Source organism: Mixophyes fleayi, chromosome 1 (genome assembly GCF_038048845.1).
Source record: "Mixophyes fleayi isolate aMixFle1 chromosome 1, aMixFle1.hap1, whole genome shotgun sequence".
NCBI classification, from domain to species: domain Eukaryota; kingdom Metazoa; phylum Chordata; class Amphibia; order Anura; family Limnodynastidae; genus Mixophyes; species Mixophyes fleayi.
In genome coordinates this window covers 380,394,438-380,421,798 of record NC_134402.1, presented here as the reverse complement: position 1 = coordinate 380,421,798, position 27,361 = coordinate 380,394,438, and the positions used below count along the sequence as shown (strand labels likewise).

Below are 27,361 nucleotides of genomic sequence, written 5' to 3'. Positions count from 1 at the left end.
TCCTCTGTGTCTTTTGTAACTTCCCAAGCCGTCCTTAGAACATAACCATTAGAACACGGGTGGGAAAACATAGGGCTGCCATGGAATATTTCAAGGAAAGGAAATTAACGGTGAGTATAATTTTCAATTTTCCTCAATTTATTGACACCGTTTGCTGGAGATATTTTCTCCAAACTGTGTTTCCGTAGAGGCTGATACGTCAAGCAGATAATGTTTAGAAAAAGTGTGCATCGATGACCATCTGGCTGCCTTACAGATGCATGTTGCCGATGCCTGGGTTCTATGTACCCAGGAGGTCGCCACCGTGATCGTTGAATGCGCCTTCAGTATTTTAGGCACTTCACGCCCTTTCCCCCTGTAGGCCTCTGCAATCACTTCTCTAATCCACTTTGCCAATATGGGTTTGGATAGGGTATGTCCTTTGCCAGGAACTTCAGGAAGTATAAATAGTTGCATTGTCTTCCTAAGATTTTCCGTCTTGACAATGTAAGTAGATCTAGCTTTCACCACATCCAAAGCATGAAGCTGTCTCTCTTCATTATTAGTGGGATGAGGGTAGAGAGACGGTAGTACCAATTCTTGATTGATGTGAAAGGAAGAGACACACTTGGGTAGATACTCCGTATTCGCCCTCAAGATTACTCTATCTTCGTAAATGTTCAGGAAGGGTTCTTCACACCATAACGCATGTATGTCCCCTATCCGACGAGTCGAAGTGATTGCCACTAGAAAAAGTATTTTCAGAGTGACCCATTTGAGAGAAATTTCCTGCAATGGTTCTAAGGGGTCCGAGGTTAAGGCGTCTAAGACAATATTAAGATCCCAAGGGGCTAAAAATGGTTTCACACTTGGTCGTAACCTCTTCAGTGCCTGAAAGAATTGAAAGACGAAATTCTGAGATGACAGCTTGGTATCAAGAAGGATGTTAAGAGCAGATATTTGCACCTTTAATGTAGATGGTGCTAGTCCTTTAACGAAGCCATCCTTAAGAAACTCTAACACATCTGGGACACAGGCGGACATGGGATCCTTCGCCATGTTCCCTGACCAACAAAATAATTTTTACCAAATTCTGTAATAAATCAAATAATTTTTCTTGCCTAAAATAGAATGTCTATTACCTCGTCCAAGACAACTTTGAATTTCAATAGCAGCTGCTCAGTCTCCATGCCATCTAACCAAGGGAGTTTGGGTTTGGATGCTGAACTGGACCCTGATGTATGAGGTCTGGTCTGACCGGCAATGGCCATGGTGGCTCCCACAGCATCCTCCATGCTACCACGAACCAAGGGTGACGTGGCCACAACAAGAGGACCGCTATCACCTCGACATTTTCCTTCCTTATCTTTCTGAGTACCTCAGGTATGACTGAAAAGGGAGAGAACACATACCGAGCTTGAAGTTCCACTGCACTGACAGGGCATCTATCTTTAGGGCCCTGTTGTCTTTATGGCGGGAGCAGAAGAGGGGTACCTTTGTATTGCTTCCTGTGGCCATAAGGTCTATTTCTGGCATTCCAAACCTGTGTCATATGAGCTGGAAGACTTCTTCGTGCAACTCCCACTCTCCTGGATGGACTTGGTGTCTGCTTAAATAGTCTGCCACCACGTTGTCCTTGTCTGCCACGTGGAGGGCTGAGAGACTCTTCAGATTCGTCTCTGCCCATGTTATTAGCCTAGTTACCTCGGTCAGCATCGCTCTGCTCTTGGAACCACCCTGCTTTTTTATAAAGGCCACTACAGTCCTGTTGTCGGAGAATACTCGCAGATGTTTGGATTGTAGATAGGACTGGAAGTACTGGACTGCATGCCAGACCGATCTCATCTCCAAGATGTCCCCCTGGAGAAGTCTCTCTTCGTCTTGCCAAGTGCCCTGCGGGACCATCGCCTGCATGTGAGCACCCCAACCTACTGAACTGGCGTCTGTGGTAACAACACACCAGTCAGAGAGCAGAGGATGGTGACAGCGGGGCAGAGAAGGGGGGACAGAGAGCAGAGGATGGGGACAGAGAGCAGAGGAGGGGGACAGAGAGCAGAGGAGGGGGACGGCAGGGCAGAGAATTAAGACTGTAAGCTCCAATGGGGCAGGGACTGATGTGAATGAGTTCTCTGTACAGCGCTGCGGAATCAGTGGCGCTATATAAATAAATGGTGATGATGATGATGATGATAAAAGCCTGACCTTTTTTTAATGATTCTCAAGTAGAGGCTAATTAATAATCAACTGTTAGGTTAATATCTTTCATCTGTGTAAAATTGGAGCTTCCACAGCATATGGGGTTGAATACTTATGCATGCACAATGTCCCTAAAATGATTTTTCAAAAGTATGCGCTAATCTCTATGAGTAGGTCTCAAGGCACTACACTACTCTGACCCAGATTAAGTCTTCACCTCTTTCAAATTAAGGCAGGAAACTATGCTCTCATTGGCTAAACCACCAAAAACAAAAGGAGAATAGGAACCTAACCCAGCTAGCTGACACTACTATAATAACAGGGACTGTTCGTATAATGAGAGATGGGGAATAAATCTTACCTCCAGGACCTCTTTTACATCTCTGTTATATCTTTACACCAAAATGACCACCCCTTCTTTCCTATGCCTGTGTTTTCCCAGTGGTAGAGGTTGAGGTTAAGACTATGGAGGAGCACATAGAGATTGAGGACATATGTGCATGGGCCTTGAGAAATTGTGAGCGAGCCCATGTATTTAAAATGCCCGATTGTTTGGCATGTGGGATGCCATGCAGCTAGAGCCACACAGAAGCTTACCCAACATGGTACCAGGATTTTCAGGCCCATGCTAAGCTTGAAATAAGCTTGGCAAAAAATTAGTCCTTAGTACGAGTATTGTATTGGGTAATCACTGATAACTTAGACAAGAAAGACGTGGTGACCCTTAATTTAGATAGTTGTTAAATACATATACAGTGCAGTCTGGCAGATAGGTGAGCAGAATTCTTGACTGCATATACAAAAGAATTAGCAGTGGGAGGGGGGCCTTTGATTCACTGTATATAACTTGTTTTACGCTTTAGTTAGATTATTATAATTTTGTTTTGGAGATCTCACTTTTAGAGGCATATTCAATTAAGCATGGAGTACCTCCGAAACAGGCACAAGGCACTCTGCATTACTGCCACATCATCACCTTGCAAAGGGTTGCAAAAAGAAATCCGCAATGTTGCGGTATCCTATTACCATAGAAAATGCGCAGCCGCGATATTCACCCAAACAACGCGGCTAATTGAATATGCCCCTTAGAAAGGTATTATAAAAAAGAAAGCTATTATAAAAATTAAAAGATGCAGAAAATGAGCAATAAGGATGTGTCTTAGCCACAAGATTTATAATAAAAGACTTGTGGCACTTGGAGCTAAGACAAGTAGGGGACATGACAGGTTTAGGATGGGAATATTTTATAAACTAAGTCAAGCTCTACTACGAAAGTAAGGCAGAAAAATTTAAATTTTACTAAGAGTAGTTGATGCCTGTAAGATACACCCTAAGGATGTAGTAAGAAAAACAATTACATAATTTAATCATAGTTGAGATGAACTTGGATTTGGCGTGAGGATAGATCATTATTTAATAAATGATCTATCTAGTCTTTATCTGCTGCCAATAGGGCTCATTTACTAATATTTGCATTAAGGTGCACAATTTAAACTATAGCAATGAATGATACACTTATTTTCATTGTCTAACTTACAAGGGACGAATGAAAGCTGATTGGTTGCTGTGTGTCAGTGCTAATTTGTAGCATAAAATGCAACATTAGTAAATGAGACCTATAATCTTTGTGTGATTTCATTTCCACTGTCAGTTGTTTCTCGTGAAAATTTGCAAATTATTAGGGTGTGATCAGGCCCTACCAGAGGAATGGGGGGGAGGGGACAAAAATTCCCCAGGCCACAGAGTGGTAGGGGGCCTCAAAGTTTTCCAGCTTATTGTTTTTGTGTTCCGACTTTCTTTATATATATACGTACATACACATATAGATCTATCTATCCATCTCTATATATCTATATATTATATACACATATATATTTATTTATATATACACACATTTATTTATATCCACATACTCAGTCATGGCCAAAAGTTTGGAGAATGACACAAATATTGGTTTTCACAAGACTTGCTGCTTCAGTGTTTTTAGACATTTTTGTCAAATGCTGCTATAATATACTGAAGTAAAATTACAAGCATTTCATAAGTGTCAAAGGCTTTTATTGACAATTACATTAAGTTTATGCAATATTTGCAGTGTTGGCCATTCTTTTTGAAGACCTCTGCAATTCGCCCTGGAATGTTGTCAATCAACTTCTGTGCTACATACTGATCAATGGCCACCGATTTTTTCCTAATCAATGCTTGGAGTTTGTCAGAATTTGTGGGTTTTTGTTTGTCCACCCGCCTCTTTCGGATTGACCACAAGTTCTCAATAGGATTAAGGTCTGGGGAGTTTCCTGGCCATGGTCCTATTTTTTCATGTTTTGATCCCCGAGCCACTTAGTTATCACTTTTGCCTTATGGCAAGGTGCTCCATCATGCTGGAAAAGGCATTGTTCATCACCAAACTGTTCTTGGATGGTTGGGAGAAGTTGATCTTGGAGGATGTTTTGGTACCATTCTTTATTCATGGCTGTGTTCTTAGGAAAAATTGTGTCAGGGAGGAGTAGGAACTGCAGCTAGAAACACCCAATGCTTTCTGAAGTGTGTGTGTGTGTGTGTGTGTAGAGGGGGGGGGGGTGTAGAAGATTATGGAACTGGAATAAGTTACAGTAGTGAGAGAAATGAGTAGAAAAGGTCAAGGGTATGAAAATTCATAACTGCAATCTCAGCAAATACTCATTTTTAAACAACTGATGTTTGATTATGAGAAACCATTCAGCTTTTGAGGAAATTTGAAAGTGGGGCATCTAAAAGGCGACAGCAACAATCAATGGAAGACGATCCTAAAAAGTTAAAGCCAGTAACTTAATTTCTTAAATCATCAGTATAAGAAAAAGCTCCTCGCCCAAGTGATCCAAGAACAAGTGATTCAGGATCAGGAGCTTCAGGTTCAAACCCAGTTGAAAGTGAAACCAGCTAAACCACTGCAACTGCAAAAAATGATAATTCTGTTCCAAATTCAATGTCTGAGGCTGAAGTTCAACATGCGAATGAAGACATTTGTCGAGAAGGAAATGTGCCAACAGCAATATCGTCAAGTCTGCCCACACAGAGACAAGCAGCAGAAGATCCAGTTTACAATTTTGCTTAAAGTTTTACTACAATCGACATTATGAACAAAATAGATGCTGCCCAAATGAAATAATTTCTTAAGATTCCTAGTTTTGACAGGTCAAATAACATTCCAAGATGCGAGTAAGCATATATTTCCCTTATCTGCTTCGGTTTTATCTGCTCAATCCATACGGATCTTAAGTAGATTTTGGAAAAAATTGTACGACCGAATACCATCACATGAGATTTCAACGCTGCATAAAAAAAAAGTTATGTGGCATGGAAGTCAGTCTTCAGAGCAATATTATCTGACATTTCAATTGACAGTTTACTCTCTGCCAAAGTCACTACACAAACATTTTGTTCCTTATTATTTCTGAGAGGGGATTAGCATTCTTTGGTTTCAGTGCTCGCACAGGTGACTGTAATAACGGAAACTTTTAGGCACGATTTTTATCGAGGCATGTTAAACTTGTACATGAATCGCAAGAGAGCAAGATACGCCTGGAAGTTCATTACCTTTCAACGTGCATACAAACAATTTTATTGAGATGGATCATCCGTACAAGGAGCAATTCTTGATGAAGTTGCCATCATAGTTGATGCCACTCCTTATAGTTCTCACAAGCAATTGACCTCTCTGGTGATTCATTATGTAAGGATTGTAGAATGCTCAAAATTTTCAAATGAAGAACAGTTTATCATGTTTGATAATTTCACACAAAAAATGGAATAGAAATTGCTGATCGAGTATTGGAACGTTTGGTGGGAATAAAATTGGATTTTCAAGCATGCATTGGCCAAGCCTACGACAATGGATCCAACATGGCCTTGACATACAACGTAGTACAAGCAATTCTGCATGAGCAAAACTCATACTGTATTTTCTCCAGCTATGGAAACCACACACTAAACCTGTGCTGAATCCTTTAAAGAAGCAATTACTTACTTTGGAACTGTGCAACAAATGTACAATATGTTCAGTTCCTCTCCACAACGGTGGGAAATTCTGAAGGGGCATCTCCCTGCTTCACATCATATTATATCCACAACTAGATGGTCTCTGCACGCATGGATTCTGTTAAACCAGCTGCACATCATTTGTATTTTTTGGGAGCAGCTTAACATTTTGAAATTCTCAATCTCACTGCACAAACTATCAGAAATTCAGTCCAGTAAGAAGAATTTGTGGAAATTTGAATTAGTCATCTTTGAGGATAAAGCTACTTATAATGATCCTACCCTCCATATTGAATGGTATTGAATGCATAAATGGGATGAGATCAGAGAGTGTAAAACTAGAGCAAAAAACATTGAGCTTACAACAGAGTTCTCCACCAGGTGCCAACCGATGCTGAAAAGCACTATTCTGTCTGGTCTATTTACTTTATTGTAAGTAATTTTTAACTTGTTTAAATTTCTTTGGTAATGCAACAAAATGAGTAATGTGCTGAATCATCCGCAGCTGAAAACTTTCAGCAACAATACAAGATAGATATTGCCCAAGATTTGAGTGAAACTAAAACTTTCCTGAAGCAAATTTATAGAGAACAAGCCAAAGGAACTTCTTACAACAATCCTAGAGCTAGGACTTTCTGGGACGTTTTCCAGCATCACAATTGCTTTGCGCATTTTCCTCAGTTTGCCAGCATTGATTGCTTCTGGTGAACACATCTAGAAATAGGATTTATTTACATGTAAGAACGTTGGACACCCAACTGGAGGAGTTCAGTTTTCTACGTTCAGTGTGCTGAAAAAAAAAAACCATCATCGCCCAACTATGGGGCAGTTGAATGGGCTGACCATGTTCAATATTAACTGTGAAAGCAGGATTTTTCCAAATTGCTGCATTTGCAGAAAAAAAAAAAAAAATTAAAGTACTGTGAAATCTCCAATAATCTAGTGCATCAGTATATGTATACACTATTTAACTTGTACATTTTAATAAAAATAAGAATTAAAATCAATTTAAAATAAAATTTAAAAGCATTTTTAATGGGGTTTTTTTTTTTTTTTAAAGAAAGATGGGGTGGGAGACCTCAATTTGCGATTCCCCAGGCCTCTATGAACCTCTGAAAGGGCCTGGGTGTGATAATTATTGATGACTATGTGAACACTGTAGTTTACTCTCGTTTGTTTGTATCTGATGTTTATGCTTATAAATTAATAACTGCAATCTAAGAACACTCCTAATAAGCAGCACAATGGCCAGAGATTATACTAAAGACCAGATTACAAAACTACTGTTCTTTAATGCACTGTGACTTTGGCCTAAGCATCATTCTGGCTAAGCATACGTTACATTTTGCTTTTTTTTTTTTTTTTATTATTTTATAGGTTATGCTACAGCCATATTGTGTTTATGCATTTTCATGTAAAACATCTACAAGCACTGTACCTGGGTTTAGACCATACTGTTTATTTCTGTGCTTGGGCTTATTACTATCTCTAAACTTATCTAAATATAAACTAATTTTAGGTATCTATATACATATAACTGATACTGGGTATCATTGATATGATTGCTATAAAGCAGTTTTCCTTCGTTTTAAATTAGTGCTGGTCAAGCATTACCAAGAAAAAGGTCCACATTTCTGTTATAGCAACTCAAATACTATTATAAAGAATTCACGTCCTCCTGCAGAGTTTATAGTGCCCAGAGAAGCTGGGAGTCAAACACAGTTATTTGGTGGGACACTTCCAGCACACGAGCCTCCAGATGGGTGTTCAACTTTCTTGCATGTAAATAAATAATATTTCTAGATGATGTGGCAGAGCCTTTTTTCTATACACTTTCTTCTTTGGTCATTTAATGGTTGAAATACTTTGGTTTGCAAAGCAATATAGTGCAATGCCACTGCCTTTATTTACTTAAGTTGAGTCTTAAGTAATGGAAAAAGGTGGTCGTGCATCCTCTGCTGTGTAGAGGAGTTAGAGGTGTGTTGAGTGACGCAGAGTTTGGGGCATAATTTGTTTAGATCATGGGATGAATAGTGAAGTTAGAAGTTTGTTGTAGGATCCAAGTGTCCAATATAAACAGGTCTATTCTTGGGTACATGTTGTGCACTCTGGAAAGAAAAGCTTAATCTGGTCACAGATCAAACTGAAAGAAGCAAATTAAAGCCTCCCATAATATTCAAAGATCCCTGGTGATATAATTTCATCAGTGCAATGAACACGGAAGAATTTAATTTGGTTGCCATTGGGAGCAATGAGGGACACTAATGTGGCTAAACTGTGTTCTCGGTAATACCCAGATTTATCTGCTATGACCTCCTATAGAGAAAAAAAAATGGGGAGGAATTTCTAAAGAGATTGGGAACACAAATGTGCTTGGTTGGCCCATTTGCAGTATAAAATAATAGAGTTGACCTCCAGACAAGACAACCTCAGATTTAGAAGTGTAATGTGAAGTGTTATGTACATTAATCTTTTATATAAAAATCATAGGTGTGTCTGTCTGTCCAGTTATACATTTGTTCACCCCTGCACTGATTGAGATGAAACCAACGCGAGGTGGTCCAGTTGGATCCTGGCCAGGTTTTAGAAGGGTTAGGGTCCCAGTCAGACCTCCCGTTGGTGTATGCTGGCCAGAACTTTGAGCCAGAGAGCCAGTTCTGGGCCTACCACTGGATGGATTTGAATGACATTTTAACTGCTAATTATTTTTAAAATGTTGACAATTACATGCAAGTCAATGATAACTTAACTTGAAGATTTAAACCCGGGCAACGCCGGGTACTTCAGCTACTAATGAATATAAACACTGCCTGAGGGAAAGGTAAATATACATAAGCAGGCCCCACAAAGTGGACTTGCATAGTTGGCCCAGAGAGTTTGGAAGGGACCATCTTGTGAGAAATAAAAAGCCTTACTGCACTGAAAGGCTAGAGTAGGCCAGAGAGTAAAGGTGCAATAAAGCCTATGACACTCAATTTAATCTAGTCTCCTAGTGCTCTGTAGGGGGTGAACCATATGTGCTTTTAGAAATATCAATTTACAGGTGTGTGTGTGTAAAAAAAAAAAAAAAAAAAAAAAAAAAGACACCATGGAAAACCAGCCCAGATGTCCATCTTGGCATGATCCATAGTTACTAACTGGGACTGGGAATAGGTAAGCAAGATTAGAAAACATACATACATGCCTGCTCCATAGGGCATACTGTACTAGTCACATCTATTCACTGTAGCTGGAAATACCAGTAGGTTCTTTGCATTTTGCACACAATTATTTGAACAGCATTCCCTATGCATTACCAGCTAAGCAACTTTTCAGGACAAATTATCCAACATATTTAACACGAAAGGTACATAGTTGCATTAATGTTAACCATTTTGATGGGAAGGGGATATTGACACCTTCACAACTGGTTCTATCAGTGTTGGTTTGGATGCAACAAAATAATCACCCATCAGCTAAGTGGCAGGTAGATTTTACTATCCAAATTAGCTCTGAATATTTGGAGCACCTACTCTCCCATAACACAATCTTTTTTTGTTTTGTTTTTTTTAAATCATCCAGATTGAGGATTATACCGCTGCAGAGTATACTGCCTTCAATACTATGTTCCACTAAAGTTTTCACCATCATACTGGTTTCCTTAAAATAATTATTTTTCAGACATACTTAACTTTTACAATCACTAAAAACCACTTTCAAACAGACCACTATGGCTAATAGACCAATAAAGGTTTCAGTAAATAGGGACACAAATACACTTTGTATAAAAAAAAGGAATTTTAATACATAAAAAACCCACAAACACAGAAACATTTAGTATTTTTACTTTCAGATGCCTTAATAGTAAAGCTTTCTTGGGAAATCAAGAACCGCATAATGTATTTCATTCATTACAGTAGTACTCAATATATTTTAGTTTAGCAGCTTAATTGCACATTTTTTTCTTCCAACCTTGCATAGTATGTAGCAAAGTTTACGCTATAAAGTGCCATTTAACCAAGGAAAATAGCCAAGCCAACCTTAGTACTTCTAAACCATTTATCAGCAATGCATAAAACCAGAAGCCGTACACCATGCATGGAATTTGTTCTGTGAATCACATCAAAAGATCTGAACCTTCACAAGTTTGACGCCCAAGTCCTTCACAGCCCACATTGCAATAAACCATGTTACATTACCCATAAGCCTTCAAGTTTGTGAAAATCTATAACTTCACCAAAAATACAGTATGCAATATGGGTTTAGATCAGTGCACAAAGGAAAGGAGAGTGTTTGAAAAGAAATAAAAATAACCTAAATGACCAGACACCTATGTAGTGTTAATCTCCCTCTAAATTGTGTTTTAATTTAAAGTGTTTGTTAAAGGTTAATTTTACTAACCTGGTATTCATAATTTACCGGGGGTTAAAAAAAAAAAAAAAAAAAAAAGTTTTACAGTGAACTTGGAAGAAAACATAATAATCTGAAGACATAATGGGGGAGGGAGGGAGCTCTCAGCCACTCTTACCTGTAGTGGGGGAGAAGTTCACCAGTGATCTTCCAGGTCTTGCAATCTGGACTGTGAATGTAAATAGCAGCAGATAGGGGCTTTTGATGCTATTTTTGGACAAGCTGAACTCACTTCCAAACCCCCTTTAACCTCTTTATAAACTTTGATTTCTTACCGCAACACGTCAGCATACTTAGGAAACTGGGTAAAAGACCCATATAATCATGCATTTCTCATTTCCTCATAAGGCAATGTAGGAAATCTAACCTATTGTGTGCAACACCCACTCCTATAGTGTAACATACTTGTGCCCAGTGTTTTTGGTTATCTAGGATTTCTGCTAATGCTTAATAAGGCTAAAAGATTTTCACACAGCATAAATAGTACATAGAAACGACAGTGTTTTAAGAAAACATTCAAGTGAACAGTAAGTCAATCAGTAATTTCAGACTAAAGCAAAAACAATAAATACACATACCAATAATTTCACCCTAAAAACTCCATCTGTGAATAGCTTTAAGCCAGTTTTACCATCTAGCGGTCACTGGCAATGTAGAAAGGGCTTTAAAAAGGCTGTATAGAAATAGAAATGTGATCCATATGTTAGAACATAAATAAATTTGTTTTATTCACCACAAATCAATTTAATCTCTTGAATACTTGAAAATTCTTCTGGATAAAAGGGTTTTCATGGTCATTCAGAAGATACAGCTAAAACAATCCAGAACCAGACGATTCTAGATATTAAAATATGACAATTGTCAACAAATATATGACACTTTAGCCCTTTTGGAAGAGTCATTTTAAAAGGGTCCCAAAGGAAGCTTAGACATACAAATATACCCGGTTGGAAGGCTTATATTAGTGGCCTTCAGCTTAAAAACACACACAGTGGAATGACATTTAAAATGAACAGACTGAAGTGCAAACGATGCACTAAAAGACATTTGTTGAAATGTATTCATTTGAGAATTCATAAGCATCATAAATGAACCACAATTGGTTATTTTCCTATTACATTTCAGGAGAGTAATCTAAGTGTTTCACAGTGATGACTTCCTCCAGATGAATTGCTCCACCACCCATCATTGCAAAGGCAGGATACATGGTTCCAATGCAGTCAACTTCCCGCTCATAAAGACATGTCATATTATCCGCATCATAGAACCCAACTTTGCCTTTATCGTAGTCCAGACAAACACCTATTCTGCTAGGAAGGGGAAGAACACGTTCCGTGTATGTAGTAGAAACGTTAGAGGCCTTTGGGATAAAAAGCTTCCTCATTCCTATTGTAGCCAGGGTAAAAGGGTGTGATATATCAAAGGCAACATCTTCACTGCCACTGTCATGACCACTGTCTTGATCATATCTGGGGAGGGGGGAAAAAACAAAAAAAAATTAGCATTATTTACACAGTGTGGGTTTACCTACAAAGGACGAAAAAAATAAATAAAAAAAAAAGTCACATAAACATGTCACTATTGGTTTAAGTGGCAAATGTCTTCAGATACACTCCACAGATGAATTCACACATAAAAAAGGCATGGCACAAAGGTTCAAGATTGTTCCTGGTTTAGTGTTGCCAAAATGCTGCATATTAAAAATTAGAATTTATGTTGATCATCCGTTCAGCTTGATATTGCCTGGAACGGAATCCTATGCTCATTAAAGTGTCAGTTTGGAGTTTTCTTAAACAAGTGGTGAAAACGAGCTGAACAAACACCTCAACACACATAGGATCCCGCTCAAGTCAGTATTAAGCTAACAGCATAAATACGAATTTCTCTGCACAACTTTTCATGCATTTATTTTCATTTGATTAATGATGAATGCACCCTGTAACGTGTAATGGGCTTTATTCTCCAAAATACTGGTCACACACACACACACATCAAGGATGCAAAAAGGATACTTTTACATACAATTCACCAAGTGATATACCAAGGCAAGTGCTTCCATAGAGCTCTATTGTGAGCTTTGGATGGCCTTAACCTATCAGGGCCAACAGCAGCACCATGACCCAGCTTTCAGATTCTGTTAATGGGGATGTGGAGAGGATTCTGGTAATTTAGTGTAGAAAGGGGTCATTTTTTGAGCAAAAGTTGTCCAACTATTTTGGGTTTGTGCAGCAAATGCATTTTAAAATGCACTATGGAAAACTAAGCGCCAACTCTTTTAGATAGAAGTGCAGATATTAAGACTGAACAATGACTTTAAATTGGACAGTTTAGCTATATCACTGTTATACATTACCTTGGACTGCTGATGTCACGAGGATTATGCAGCCATTCCTGTAGTTTGATATCGGATGCAACTCCAACTTTCACCATGTACGAGTAGGGCTCTACAGCGAAAGCCCAGAAATGCTTCCCCTTCGTGATTCCAGTGTCACCAATGATGTAATCAAGGCACATGTAACTTCCTACTTGTACACGCTCTGCCCCAAGCAGTAGGGGAAGCCCAGCCATGCTCTCCACCGTGTCCCTTCCATCATTAAGCAAGATATGTTCCTTGTTATATCCACATTTATCATCAAACAGAAAACTAAACACTACAAGAAAAATGAAAGTTTGTTAAGGTAACAAGCACAAATATATGTAATACATGACACTTGCACCGTGTCCACAAACTACTAATCTAGTATTTTAATTTCTTCTGCAAGAAAAAAAAAAATCCTACATCACTGCTGTCCAACTAGCGGCATGTATTCAGTCCACTAGGCTATTACCTGCTTGACAAGATCGAACAAGGGCAAGAGCTCAGCAATTTTTGGTTATAGACATCAGTATTTTTTTATTCTGTATCAGGAAAAGCGTACAGTGCTAATTTTCTTGCTTAGTTAGGCGAACATAAGTTACAATATCTGCTCTCAGCATGTATGGACATGGCGCAGTTCCACATTTACAGTTCTGTATTGTTACTGTACAGGAAGTCACTGTATCTGTCTTTACTTTGTATGATGGCTCATACTATGTCTCAATCTGTTCATCTGTATTACCATGTTATTCATCTGGACTACCAAGTACCTCTATCCACACTACACTAACTTCTTTGTATGTCTCTCCACAATCCTCTCCTCGCTCTCTTACCCATCCTGCCCAATATCCTTACAAAATTCAACACACCCACCTGCCAGTTGGACTGCTTAGCATCCACCTCCTCTGCTACCTGCCTGGACTGCTAATATTAAAGTCCCCTTAGCTCATAATGTCTCGCTTACCCCCCTGCCTCTAGAATGTAAGCTCTCTTGGGCAGCATCCTGTACCCCATGTCTCATGGCAATCCAGTTTCCATCTTCTTGTTTGTCACATGCATGTTTTATGTTAGACTATGTATGTCATGCAATTTGTGCTGTTAATTGCACCCATCCATTATTCGCTCTGTACCCATGTATATATTATGTTCATGGTTTTCATTTAGATCATATTTGAACTACCACCATAGTCCCTACGGAATCTGTGGAGACATACAAATAATGTATCGTGCACTGCACCATTTACATTCTTTATCTGGGGTGTTGATCCCATAGGACAAGGATAGGCATCTGAATACACAAGTCAGCATGCTGATTGTTTTATGCCCATCATGTACACGAGGGGCATAAAAAAAACAATTTGTCAAAATGCATGCTGCAAGTCTCACATATACATCTACCCCCATCAGTGTTTGAATACCAGAAACAAGATAAACAATAATTAATGTAAACCCCCCTACTTCTCAGGGTGTATCATGCGCTTATTAGTCAATTAGATCATTGGAATATGCAGCACAGCAAGAAATGATGGTGCTCATCTTGTGAGAGGCAGTGACCTGTTCACCTGTGTGATTATGTTATGATAGTGCTGGCTGTGAGAGGGACAGTGTCCTAATATGTGGGGGGATAGGGTTAAGCAAGAAGTCACCATGGTTAGATAGAGGAAGGAGCAGGGTGCCCAACAGCAGTAGTGATGATGTGTGACTCCTGCATACTGAAGAGGGAAGACTGGTGTCCAACATATCTCTATATGAAATTAAACTCATACATCTTGTTTTCCTCTGTGATGTTAAATTGGCTTATCAGATTGGTTGATCACTGGTTGTTAAAACAAACCATTGAAAGAAGACTACAAAATGTTAAAAGTTTGAACCTGTCTTTTTAAACCTGGGTAAATTTGGTATCAACAGTAAAGGCACATTTTATAGAACATCCTGTTGGATTGGCCAAATGTAAATTATAAAGACAAAATGTATATTATTCCAAGTGCTCCCAAAAGCTCTCCTTTAAAATCACATTTCAAATAAAATAAACTTCTGACACCACTACTCGAGGGGCATTGCTTACTGCACGGGGTCAAGCGACATCATTGGATATGTGAGGAGGTCTAGCTGGACCAATGATAATAGAAGGAATTGTTTACATTTTGTCATAGCATGTACCATCAGTTTTAACATGTCTAGCATATGCGTTCACCATGTACAACTAAATAAAATTGTTTGATGGTATAAGTTCTGCTAAAACACAGGCATAATTGCCAGATTGTTTTTGAATGATTAGGTCACCATTTTTTTTTTAAAAGTTCTATTTGTGGTGTGATACTAAATTATTGTTTAAAAATATTTTATTACTACTGTTTAGGAGTGGGTGTTTGAGTCTTGCATGAAATCTCCTAGTAATGATAGAAAAAATTAAAAAAAATAAAACAAACAGATATGCTTTTCACTTTGCAACCACCTGTACCACTCCAGCCCCCAATTCCACCTGGAAGCAACTGAACAACATGGGATGTAGTTATTAAACTACGGGTCTGAAAAAGTGAACCAAATCAGATTCTAGCTGTCATTTTGTAGAATGCACTAAATAAATGACAGCTAGAATCTGATTGGTTGCTATATGCAACATCACAACATTTTCAAACCCTGCCGTTTAGTAAATATACCCCAAGAGTTTTATTGAATGATTAATATATACTCTGCTGATCACAGACATTACACATCTTGGTGTTCCAAGCACAAGTTTTTCAAGGCCAGAACTCCTAATTTACTGAGTTTATGCATTATCTTACGCAGATGTAACAGCTATAACAGTGCTAGAAAAACACCTTGTCGTCCACCTGTGGGAATAAGATGGTATGCGTTTTAAGTACTAAGATGTAGCACCGACTACAGTTAACCGAAGAACGATATTCATTAGGAATAACAATCCTTATCAACTATGCAAATATTTTTTGTTGTTCTAATACTGGGCGTAAAAACAAAGTGTGTACCTGGAGCAGGAGGCGTATACAAGGTGACTTCCCTACTGTGGGGACTGTACACAGAACCTCGGAGCCCTTGCACTCGGAAGCAGTAAGAGCTGTTGAGGTCCAGATCGGAGATTACTTTACTTGTACTGGTGGCTTCAACTTCATTCCATATTGAATCTTCATTTTTTCGGTATTCAAGAATATAGCCATCTGCAAGACCAGAATCACTGGGCTGATGCCAACTAATTTTGGCGTTGTTATACATCTTGCTCTCTTTCAAATTAATTTCAGGTACATCTAGAGCTGAGGATATAAAGAAAACAGTCAAAAACCAAAAAGACAAACAAACCTGAAAATGGAACAGAAAATCCTACTGTGATAGCACAACTATGCAGTTATAAATCATTAAGTAGCATGTTATATCACGTAACACCTAATTATTATATCTGTGGGTGGGGTAAGATTGAACAAACTGCATAAAAAGTTATCAGCCATTGACATCTTCATCACTGATTATAGTTTTTAAACACCTTCATAAAATCTGAAGATGTAACAGAGCCACTATAAACATGACAGTACAGACTGAATACAAAAAAAATAATCTTAGTGGGCACAACAGTTATTGCCAATGACCAAAACATTTGAGAAGCTGGAGATTTTTTTTATGCTGCATAGAATTTTCTTGTTTGATCTTTAGTATTGGTCACATATCTATATACAGATTGGCAACTATGGTTTCTTTCGTATTTCAGGTTTGAAGGAATGAACCACCAAATCTGCTCCTCCACAGATATTGGTAAAGTCAAGAAAGGTCTTGAACGGATCAAGGAGAAGAGTTTAAAGCAGCAAGCCCAAGAAAAAAAAAAACAAAAAAAAACACAAATATAAATCTCTGTGGAAAATTATAACATTGGAATTTACCATTTCTTTTGACACATACTATCTCCCCCCCAACCCCGTAAGGCTGCTGCTAACGCTGTATGATCCTGGACTCCCATAGCAACCAGTCACATGACATATGATATAGTGAGCCAAAATACTTTAGAGCGCCCCTCTCTGTGTCTGCACTCAGACATCCCCTTCGCCCCACTCTTCACATACCATGCCGAGTGCTTTCAGCCTGTGCAGCGGACTGACTGTCAGTCATTTTTGTTTGCCAACCAGAGTGTGTTTGGAGTGAAGATGATTTTTTAGAAGGATAGCCAATGAGATGCACGTTTAAAAAGGGACTTAAATTGCTAATTATAAAAGACATATTAAATAAAAAAAAAATCTTCCATGTCGGCTTTAAAAACAGTTTTCTACCATCGTGATAATGTTACAAGTAGGTGAACTAAGAAAAACTTGTAGGCCTTCAATAATTTCAGAGGTTAAGGCTGCATACACGAGTGAATGCCATCATTTCCAGTGTATATTCCTTCACAGAGAAACATTGTCCACAAGAAAATGCTGTAATGTGCACTTCCTTATAGTCAACATAATGTCCAGTGTTTACCATACAATTCCCCAGCATTAGAGGGCTGTTCTCGGCAAAACATGGAATAGTCCTCTGATGCTTAGCATACTGTGCACACAGTCCATATGCCATCTTAAAGTGCAATTATTATTCCAGGTTACCAGCTACCCAGAACGGTGGCTACATATTCTTTAAACAAATCTAGTTAAATCATTTTTGTTTTCTTATCTACCCTATGATCAAACAGTTACCTCCAGCTCAGAAACTTTTCCATAATTATTCAGATAGTAATTGTATTTTACGAATCCTGTATGCCATTTGCAATTCTATCAGAAAGACCTTTGTTTTAGGTTTAGTGATCGTTTAATGCCAGATATAGACCATTCTTTTGGTGTAATATACAAGATTTCTAAATTTACCTTTAAGGAAGGACAAGTCAGTCAATACACTTTCTTCTTTGGAGACATCAACAAAATATTCTTCAAAGTTTGAACCTGCAGCTGGCTGGAAAATTTTCAAAGACTCAGTTGCTTTTTGAATTCTGTAACACAAAATTATACACATGTAACTATTATACTTACATATACATGCTGTATACCACACAACATAAAATGACCAACTTAGCGCATCTGCCCTTTTAAAAGGGAAAAAGCAATCATGGAAAACAATATTTAACTGCAAACTATGGGACATCACTCTTTACATGCTATTTTAAATGCTCAGATACCGATTTGCATTAACTGATGCAATAAGGTAAAAGGCACTATTTCAAGCATTATATCTTATAAAACATAACAGGGATACAAAAACGATGTATACATTATAATAAATGTGGCAGCTTAAAAACAGTTAACATCCTCTCCGTTTTGGAATACAGTTTACAAGTACGTTCTGCCTTTGATATAAGAGCTGTGGGAGCGCCATGTATGTGTGCATATACATACACTTTTTATTTTTTTTACAGTGAGGGGAAAGGTATTGCCAAATCCTCTGCTACAAACAATGAAACAGTATTTCTAGAGATTGCAATTTTGGATAAGACAAAGATATCATTCTAGACAATGCAAGCACCTGGTGTGTAGCTGTTTTGCAGTTTGAACAAAGCACGAATGATCAGTTTCTTTCAAAACTTCCTGTGCATAGCCTACTAGTCCATTATTCTCTAAGAGACCTTGGTATTCCTCCATTTGATCCTGCAATTGTTCCAGTCTAGCAGCTCGTGAGTCTTGTATAGATTTTAGCACAAAAGATTTCCGATCTTCCAAGATATTAAACAGCTTATCAAAATTGTAGGTTGCTTCTTCTACGGCTCGATCTCCATTGCTCTGAAACGCAAAGATCCCATAAGAAATATTGACAATGCTCATTACTGTACAGAGCTCAAAGGATTGCAAGAATACATGAGATTCTGAACGGAGCCCAAATAAATAAAAATGCAATTAAAACTAGCAGAGACTATTCAATGGTATCAAAGTGGCTTTTAGACCATCAATGTGATATGATGAACGACACTTGACAGATAGAACTATTAATATGAACAGTTAACAGAAATTAAGCATTGACAGGGTTTTTTAAATCTACATCAAATAAATACTACCCCCAGAATATTTTAGATCTGTACTCTTTGCATTTAAAAGAGGTTTAATGCAAGTAAAAATACTTATAAACCTCATTGCATTTGTATTTGTAAGTGTTATCTGTGCTGATGATCAAACACAATAAAATGGATCAAGAAACATTCAAAATAACTCAATGCAGAGCATCGCAAGTTAAACACACAGAAAACGCAAATAGGTATAGTCTCATTTGGTATAATCTGTTTACATGCACTTTACTTGCATCGAAAAGGCATATCAGAAACAATTTAATGGCACTTCATAAGTTGCCTAATATTACCAATTTTTCTCATTCCTTTTTAATAGTAAACAAGCACACTACATAAAAGATGGTCAATCCAAAGAAACATATTGCAATTGCAAATGTTTACAAAAGTCATAATGCAGAAGTAGTAGGTATTACAAATTATCATTTCATTCATTGTACTAAAGTTTATTCATAAAAGATGTTGTCCAAAAAAGCCACTCTTCCACAATGCTGGTATACTTATATTATCAGTGGCCTTCTAATAAAATTAGAGGACTAGGAAACTGGGTGGAAATCCTCTTTAAAGCCATCTTGGGACCAGGCACAGAAATCCTATCTGCGCTTAACAAAACTTACAAATGAACTCTCCAAGTTTGTGCAGTCAATGCTCATTTACATATCAAGGTAACAATTCCACCATCCAACTGACATTGTTACACACATGGTGGCAAAATCCCGGTGCAAAGAAAACTTAATGATTTCTCAGATAGATTCTCCTGTCTTCTCGTTTACAGCCACCTCATCCACCTGTTCATACCCCTTATTGCGCCGCTATATTCCGCTCTCCATTGCACTTACCTCTGTCCGTTTAATTAAGATTTCCAGTTCAGATATTTGGGTCTTTACTTGGCTTTCCTTGCTAATAAGATAACCGATGCCCTTTGTAAGTTTTTCCTGTACATGAAAATCAATGAGAATTACAAATTGTTCCAAAAGTTTAAATAAAAAAAACCTAACATTAGTCGCAAATACAAATGTGTAAACGTTTAGGGAGCCAATATAAAAACTCAAGATCTTCACGATAAAAGTGATCATGGGAAAAGAAAAGATCTCCAGAGTAGATTTGTGGGTTGGGACTTGACCATTACGAAGGAGTGTACAGCTGGAATTGTGGGGGTCTGAGGCAAACAAACCAAGAAAAGAAAAAAAACAAACAAAAAAAAACAAAACACACCCCCTACACAGCAGAATGAAATAGTTGTACACTCACACCCTTGACATGTTTGTGTACATGGAATTCTAACGAGAAATGAAAATACATAAATAATAATCTAATTTGTTATGCAGCAACTAAATTGCTGAATTCAAGTAACATTATATTGATCAGAAGACAAGCTTACCTTTAGTGTTTTGTAGGCATGACTCATTGTGGTCACTTTGTGGTTTGCATGTGTACCTGCAAGTTTACACAAGTGACAAACCGGCCTCCGGCAGATTTCACAATACATATTCACCTTTTCAGCCTCGTGTTCTGGACACATGAGCACCTGGAAATAGAGCAGAAAGATACAATCACATACTGACGGTACCCTTATTTGTGCAATTAAATCAATGTAATCTGCATAGCAACATGACATTATGACGTCGAAAAGATGAAAACATATGCTATTACTTTTGGATTTTAAAACAAAATATTATGTCCATTGGCATATAAAGTATTACATTAAATTAGTTTTAGGGTGTTGGTGCCATTATCTCCTCTTTATTGTAGAATGCTGGCGTACCGTTGTCTCTGGGCTAATAACCTTTATTTACACAATCACTCAGACAATCACTGAGTCCACCATGAACTCCACTTTATACCAGAGTATTCCAGAGGAGAACGTGAGGCTATGTGTGGTCTGACAACTGAAGCTCGGCTAAAACCAGATCATGCAATAGGACATACACCCTAAAAACATCAGCAGATCTACAACTGAGTGGCTGAAAAATAAAGGGTGGATTTCGAAAGGCCAAGTCAAAGTCCAGTCTTGTCCCCACTGAGCAGCTTAAACAGGACAAGAGACGAGAAATTTGTTGAAATCAGTTGCGTTATTTAAAACACGAGGAGTAGATTGTTTTCACTTGTGTCCCTAAGTGTAAAAACCATACTTGCCTACTTTCAGTAGGAGACGTCCGGGCGAGGGGCGTGACTAATGGGCGGGAAGCCTCGAATTGCGTCATTTTGGCCCTGCCCCCACGAGTAAAATGGCGTTTTGTCGCGGGGCCAAAAGGACGCAATTCTCGGTGAATCATGTCATTAACAACGGAATTTCGGGATGCGGGAGAAATGCCAGCTCTTGCGGGAGTCCTAACCCGAATTTCGGGAGTTTCCCGGACTTTACCGCAAGTATCGTAAAAACAGATATAAGAGAGTACATTATTTTTTATTAAAATACGGTGTTCTCTTTATTTACCTAGGAGGCCAACATTTCAAAAAGACTAATTGATTACATGGACCTCACCTCCACTGTATGACCAGAACTAGGAATTTACATCTGCAGCTCACATGCAATTTACTTGACAGATCTGCTGATCGATATCTGTGCAATAGTTTACAATATATATACACACACACATATATATATATATATATATATATATATGTGGTGTGTCTCAAGCATGATCATCTCATTGCCGTGTTCTTTTGTGCATGAATGTGACATTTCAGATTCCATATTATACCACGCTTGACTGAGGACCCAAATAGTTTTCAATGCTTGCAGTAAAAATATCAATTTAGCCACTTAAAAGGGAACGATTTGAGGTGAAACTTAAGTTCTGCTAGGCTACATGTGCTGAGCTATGCCACCATTTTCAACCTCTCCCCCTATTAATAATAAACTCTAAGGCCACAACTTAGAACACCATTATTATAGGCACATGGCGTAAATGATGTGTTACAACAGCTAATAGAAAGGATTGCCCAAGTTTGATTTTTATGCTGGCAAACAAAGTAAAAATAAAGTTGACAAGAAGTTTATACAATGGGCAGCCTGCAACCCCTGTAATTCTGCCATCCTAGGCTAGGGATTTATCTGACCTCTGCACAAATCTGTGCCTTCCTAAAGCCGGATATGGACTATCTGCTGCCAACTAGTAAAAGCGCCCCACATTATCCATTACGCCTCTTATCTATTATTATCTATTACGGTGACATGCCTCTTCCTCGTCTCAAAAGTACAGCATGGAAATCCTAAAGTGTATAGAATTAGGATTAGTAGAGAAAACAATTCTATACTACATAAAACAAGTTGGACAAGGAATGAAATACACGACAACTATTGTTCATAATTATGTAATCCTGTAATGTAAAAAAAAAAAAAAAAAAATACATAAAAACTTTGGGGAGATTCAGGGGTGCGCCACGCAGACATCGCGCTGTGCACATTGCCAGCAATTACAGTAGGAATTTCCGCTCCTTTTCCCCCCTCGCACCTCATCATCTATTTATATAGCGCCAGCAGATTCCGTAGCGCTATAAACCTCTATGGGGTCAAGTCTCCGTCACAAGATCTCTCTCGACCATTCCGGAGACACTTGTCGTCTAATGAAGTCTCCCCATTATGTATATAGCAGTGATTCAAATGAAAAGCATTAATGGACTCTGCATAAAAGCTAGTTGTGTGATGTGCTATTAGTTTTTAAAATATGCTTATTGTTTTGTCTCCATCTTAACTCTTACATAGGTCACTTAATCATTATGAAATCCATATATGGTTCAGCCCCTCTATACGATCATTCACTACTAAAGGTCAAATGGAAAAGATTCTAAAATTAGCTAAACTCGCCTGCAGTGCACAATACAGGAATTTGCAGCTTGTTCTTCTACTACATAGACATCACATTAAATAAAAAAATAAAAACCCACCTTCAAACAAATGGTTTTTAACAAAAAAATGGTCACTACTTTACCTACATCTAATCACTAGAAAATTATTTTAAGGGGATGCAATTATGTAAAATAGTGGGTGGTTTTATTCGGGACGTGCTGGTTTTGTTTTGTTTTTGTTTTTTTATTAAAATTATCCGTTCAAAAAGGACAGATCCATGTACAGGGCAGCACAGCAGGGACATCATACCCAGCACTGATCCCTATGCTCCTATACAACAAATTACCTCCATTCGTCTTCCGGACAAAGACAATCACCAGGTATTGTAAAGCTCTCTCCCATTGTTAGAAAAGGGCTGCACATATACCACCCATTGGCAGACATACAGCAGAGATATAACACCAACGGCTAGTCATGTCTGTTACAGATACCAACATCTCTACTGCCAGCCACACTTTTAGCACATATGGAGCGCCATTTTGCAGTGACAAAAGCTGTCGCGTCATCTGTGTATTTTGGATATGTGTGCAGTGGACATTAACAGCCTGCACTTTATTAGTTATAGAATAAAAGCTCGGGCCGTGGATGAAAATCAGGGAGTCAAAACACAGACCAAATATGATCTTGCTTTCTGTCCAGAGCAGTTGTCTATCACATCGCCGCCGCACAGCTCCAGCAGACAATCTGATGTAGAGTCTGAACCACACACGCTCTCATCTCACGATGTGAAAGAGCTACGAGATTCTGGTTTACTTCATTAAAGATTTTATGGGCGGCTACAAGACAGTTGTCACTTGTAACGCTTGTTTATCTTGCATTAAAGCCTGCTGATTTGTTACTACAGAATGGTGCTGTTCTTAGGATAGTCATGATGAAGTACCAGTGATTTTGCTTGATTTACACTTGCCCAATTTTCCTGCTTCCAACACATCACCTACAAGTACAGACTGCTCACTTGCTGCCCAATCTATCCCACCCCTTGACAGGCGCCATTGTAACGAGATAATCAATGTTATTCACTTCACATGTCAGTGGTTTTATTGACGTGGCTGATAGGTGTAGCTCGACAGCTAAATAAAAATAAATACGGAATCGGACACTGCAATAAAATAAGACCGCAAAGAAACATTCAGCTGAAAGGATGGTTTCAACAATGTGTATATTTGTAAAATCATAAATTTGATGAGCAGTAATTAAAATATATCTATTGTTATATCGCTGGGTTTTAAAATATACTGGAGACAGATGGTTCTGCTACACAACGAAACATAATATCCCAGCAACTGGGAATGATCTCACCAAAGATCATATACAAACCACTGAAAATGTTATGTGCCATATGGGAACACGCTTTACTTCTTATACAAGACTCATTTTCAAATTTGTTAGAATTTATGACCAGTATATTGTATTAAGAAAGCATAAATCACACAACACTGCTTTCAAAAGGTCTTAATAATAATAATTTGCTCATAAAAGGCACAAACAACAGACTTACAGGATCAATTAAAGTTTACAATTTCCCTCACTTAACATCTACAAGTGTATAGTTCAAGTTCTTCCTAAACATGAAAGGTTGCAGAGAGCACCTCTTAAATAAAATGATATCCACATCTCGTCCTCTGGATTGTAAAGTTTTGGCCGACTTCTACATTACTCATCCACGGACCTCAAAGTGAGCAAACAAATGAGGGAAGATATTGTCTGGTCCAGTATTAACGGAGCACTTTAGAGAGAACACATGAATCAAAGCAGTGTGCTACACTGCTATGAAGGGGTATACTTGTACATCCAACTACTGTACATATCTACAGTTATCTTTCTGGTCCAAGCCTCCTATAGTGAAATATCATCAATTGTGACAACCATCAAATAAAGCCGCTCACTTCTTGCACTGCACAGTCCTTCCTTGTCACCAGCAAATCTGCCCCAACCTTGCCAGTTCCCAAAACTTGCATAGCCCTACAAACTGGAACACTGTTGTAAAGAGCAGTGCCCTATAGCTATATTATCACAGGGATGCTATTTCAAAAAGTAAACATTTGAAGGGGTTTAAATATTTATTAGGTCATTTTAGTTTAAAGTGAAAACACATGAATAAATTCAGGCTGAACATGAAACAGTCAACTGTAACTGTCCCTCCTTTGCATTCCCCAGAATGGTATTTTAATTTTAAATGCTGTTATGTTATGTTGCCCAGCAACAGTCTGCATAGATATTACAAATAGCTGTCTCAGAATGCATGATGTCAGTGCACAGTATGAGTCAACGCCATTGGGGACGAGAATGAGGATGAAAGGTGATAACCGGCATGCTGGACACAAATATAACATTCGCTTTATGTGAAGCATAGGTTTTGTCCTTCCTGAAAAGAACTAAAGTATATAAGTATATACAGCCTTGAAGGGCTTGGAACAACTAATCAGACTGGCTCGAATAAGAAAATGTTATACCTATCTTTACATATCCATGGAAGCTGGGGGAAGGCAATAAGTGATGTATGGTCATTCTTATAATTCTGTATTAACCAAATATGCATTACTGCAAATAAGGTGTCCTCTTTCAGTTTGAAAGTGGTAGTTATTATGCCAGCTTTGCTTCATTTGTCCCTCACAGCCAAATTTTGCGGGGTAAGTATGTTAGTGCTACCCTGCCACAGTTATAGCTATGCAGGTGGCATTATAGTGCAAAACCAAACAAAATATGGAACTAAGCAACCCCTATTCTCCATGCACTAATACTACACTGAAAATTATCTGACCTTGCCCTGCCAGCTATATATGGTTCCACCACTGTCTGAAACCAGATTTGTCTTCAGTGACCAATGAAAGTAACAGAAGTAGTTAGATTAAGGGGCCATTCCATTAGATGCAAGTTGCCTCACACTTTGAGTTACTCTGCTCATTCCATGCAGGAAAATAATTACAGGACCTGTGATAATTAGCACATCTGAAAATAGGACTTTATTTGCTCACACCTCAACCAGCCCACCCGAAGAAGTCCTACTTATTTTTTGGGTCAGATATGTTGGCAATGCTGGTCAGCTGATCAATGTCTATGTTGGTGTTCAGACAGGGCAAATGCCACCATTAAGCAATCAGGCCACTACTCTTACACTGACCATGTGCAGGTGAGCATTAGTTTTGATATGCATTGCAAACTGGACAATTGACAATGGTCAAGACCTTATATATGTTCATTTATGCTTTACTGTTCCATAAGCAGTTTGGTCAGTACATAAAATATATTTTGAAAGGCTGCCATTAGTGGTTTTGTTTGCCTTGTTTTATCTAAAACTAAACAACTTTTGCCACAGATTGTCAGTATATGGAAACAAGAGAACTCACTTTTGGCCTGAAGTTTGTTGTAGGTGGACCATATTCATGCTGGGCTTTGATTGTTCCCCAGGGATGGTGAATTTTGAAGCACTCATTGCAGAAGCTGGCATTACAATCCATGCAGCTTTTGGTGGACTCTTGAGCTGGTGGCTTGCAGAGGTCACACATAATAGCCGTGGCTGCACGAGCTGCCTGTCTGTAGCGCTCCACAATAGCCTCCAAGGTAAAGTTCCGAAAAAGGCCATTAATGCCACGTTCTCCAAGGTCTACATCACGTAAGCATCCAGGACATGAGAGCGTGGTAATCCTGGGAGTCAAAGAATTACGCTTTGATCCTATAAAGATTATACATTTTGGTTAATAAAGAAAACAATACTATGCACGCATCTTACATAATGAACACTCAGGACATTTTTTTATTTAGTAGTTTATTTGTAGGTTGCAAGACAGCATTTGCAATGTATGCAAAGGGCATGCTTGTAAGCGACCATCCTCAAGATGGTGCGGCGCTTGGTAACGAAGATAAGCATATGCACTAAATAGGCTATTGCAGAAATTAACCAGGCTACTATTATGGAAAATACAAACACTAAATCAAGTGTTAAATCACAGCATATATGGGCACAAGCCATCAATCCTGATCAGCATCTGATGTATATTGAGGGTGAAATGGCAAAGATCTAGCCATTCAGGGATTCATGCAGTAAAGACAACTCATGACTACACACTTGCCAACGCAATGCATAGTCGCATCTGATTATCTTCCTGGATGATTGCCATTATGATTTTGTTGTAAACAACCAAATTGTAGACAGCATTGGCAGCTAATTTTTTTGCTTACACTAAATAAATTTATATAACACTAATATGTAATAATAATCGATAAACTCTAACAAGTCAAAATAAGCAAACTAAACAACTAAAAGTAATATAAAAGGGGCATTAAGAGTTAATGGGTAGCTATGTTGAAAGTAGGGGAATTCAAATACTACACATATGGTTGCATGCATGCCACACTTTTTTGGTATCGGTCAGATGTGTCTTTTTAGTAAAACATGGCTAAAGTGTGTAACGAGGGGGGAAAAAATTCTCATTAGCACAAGATTTTTAAGTGCACCTTTCCAGGAAATTCAGGGAATAGCAACTTGACCTCAGTAAGGTATTGGGCTAGCAAGAGAAAACCAAATACAAAAAAAAAAAAAAACACA

The 27,361-nt window shown here is 38.3% G+C and overlaps 1 protein-coding gene across 2 annotated transcripts in view; it reads right to left on the bottom strand.

Moving 5' to 3' along the window:
- Positions 1 to 9,962: 9,962 nt before the first annotated feature.
- The window catches only part of TRIM36 (tripartite motif containing 36), a 67,443-nt gene continuing 50,044 nt past the window's right edge, over positions 9,963 to 27,361 (bottom strand). Inside the window, exons 3-10 of one of the 2 annotated variants that reach the window (XM_075179627.1) lie at positions 26,163 to 26,488; positions 20,344 to 20,490; positions 19,802 to 19,897; positions 18,431 to 18,684; positions 17,779 to 17,900; positions 15,925 to 16,206; positions 12,935 to 13,232; positions 9,963 to 12,050 (exon numbers count right to left, since the gene is read on the bottom strand). In XM_075179627.1, the coding sequence (XP_075035728.1) occupies positions 11,696 to 12,050; positions 12,935 to 13,232; positions 15,925 to 16,206; positions 17,779 to 17,900; positions 18,431 to 18,684; positions 19,802 to 19,897; positions 20,344 to 20,490; positions 26,163 to 26,488 (1,880 nt within the window). In that variant the 3' untranslated portion in view covers positions 9,963 to 11,695. The remainder of the gene's footprint in view (positions 12,051 to 12,934; positions 13,233 to 15,924; positions 16,207 to 17,778; positions 17,901 to 18,430; positions 18,685 to 19,801; positions 19,898 to 20,343; positions 20,491 to 26,162; positions 26,489 to 27,361) is intronic. The other variant, XM_075179618.1, reaches the window with a different exon arrangement.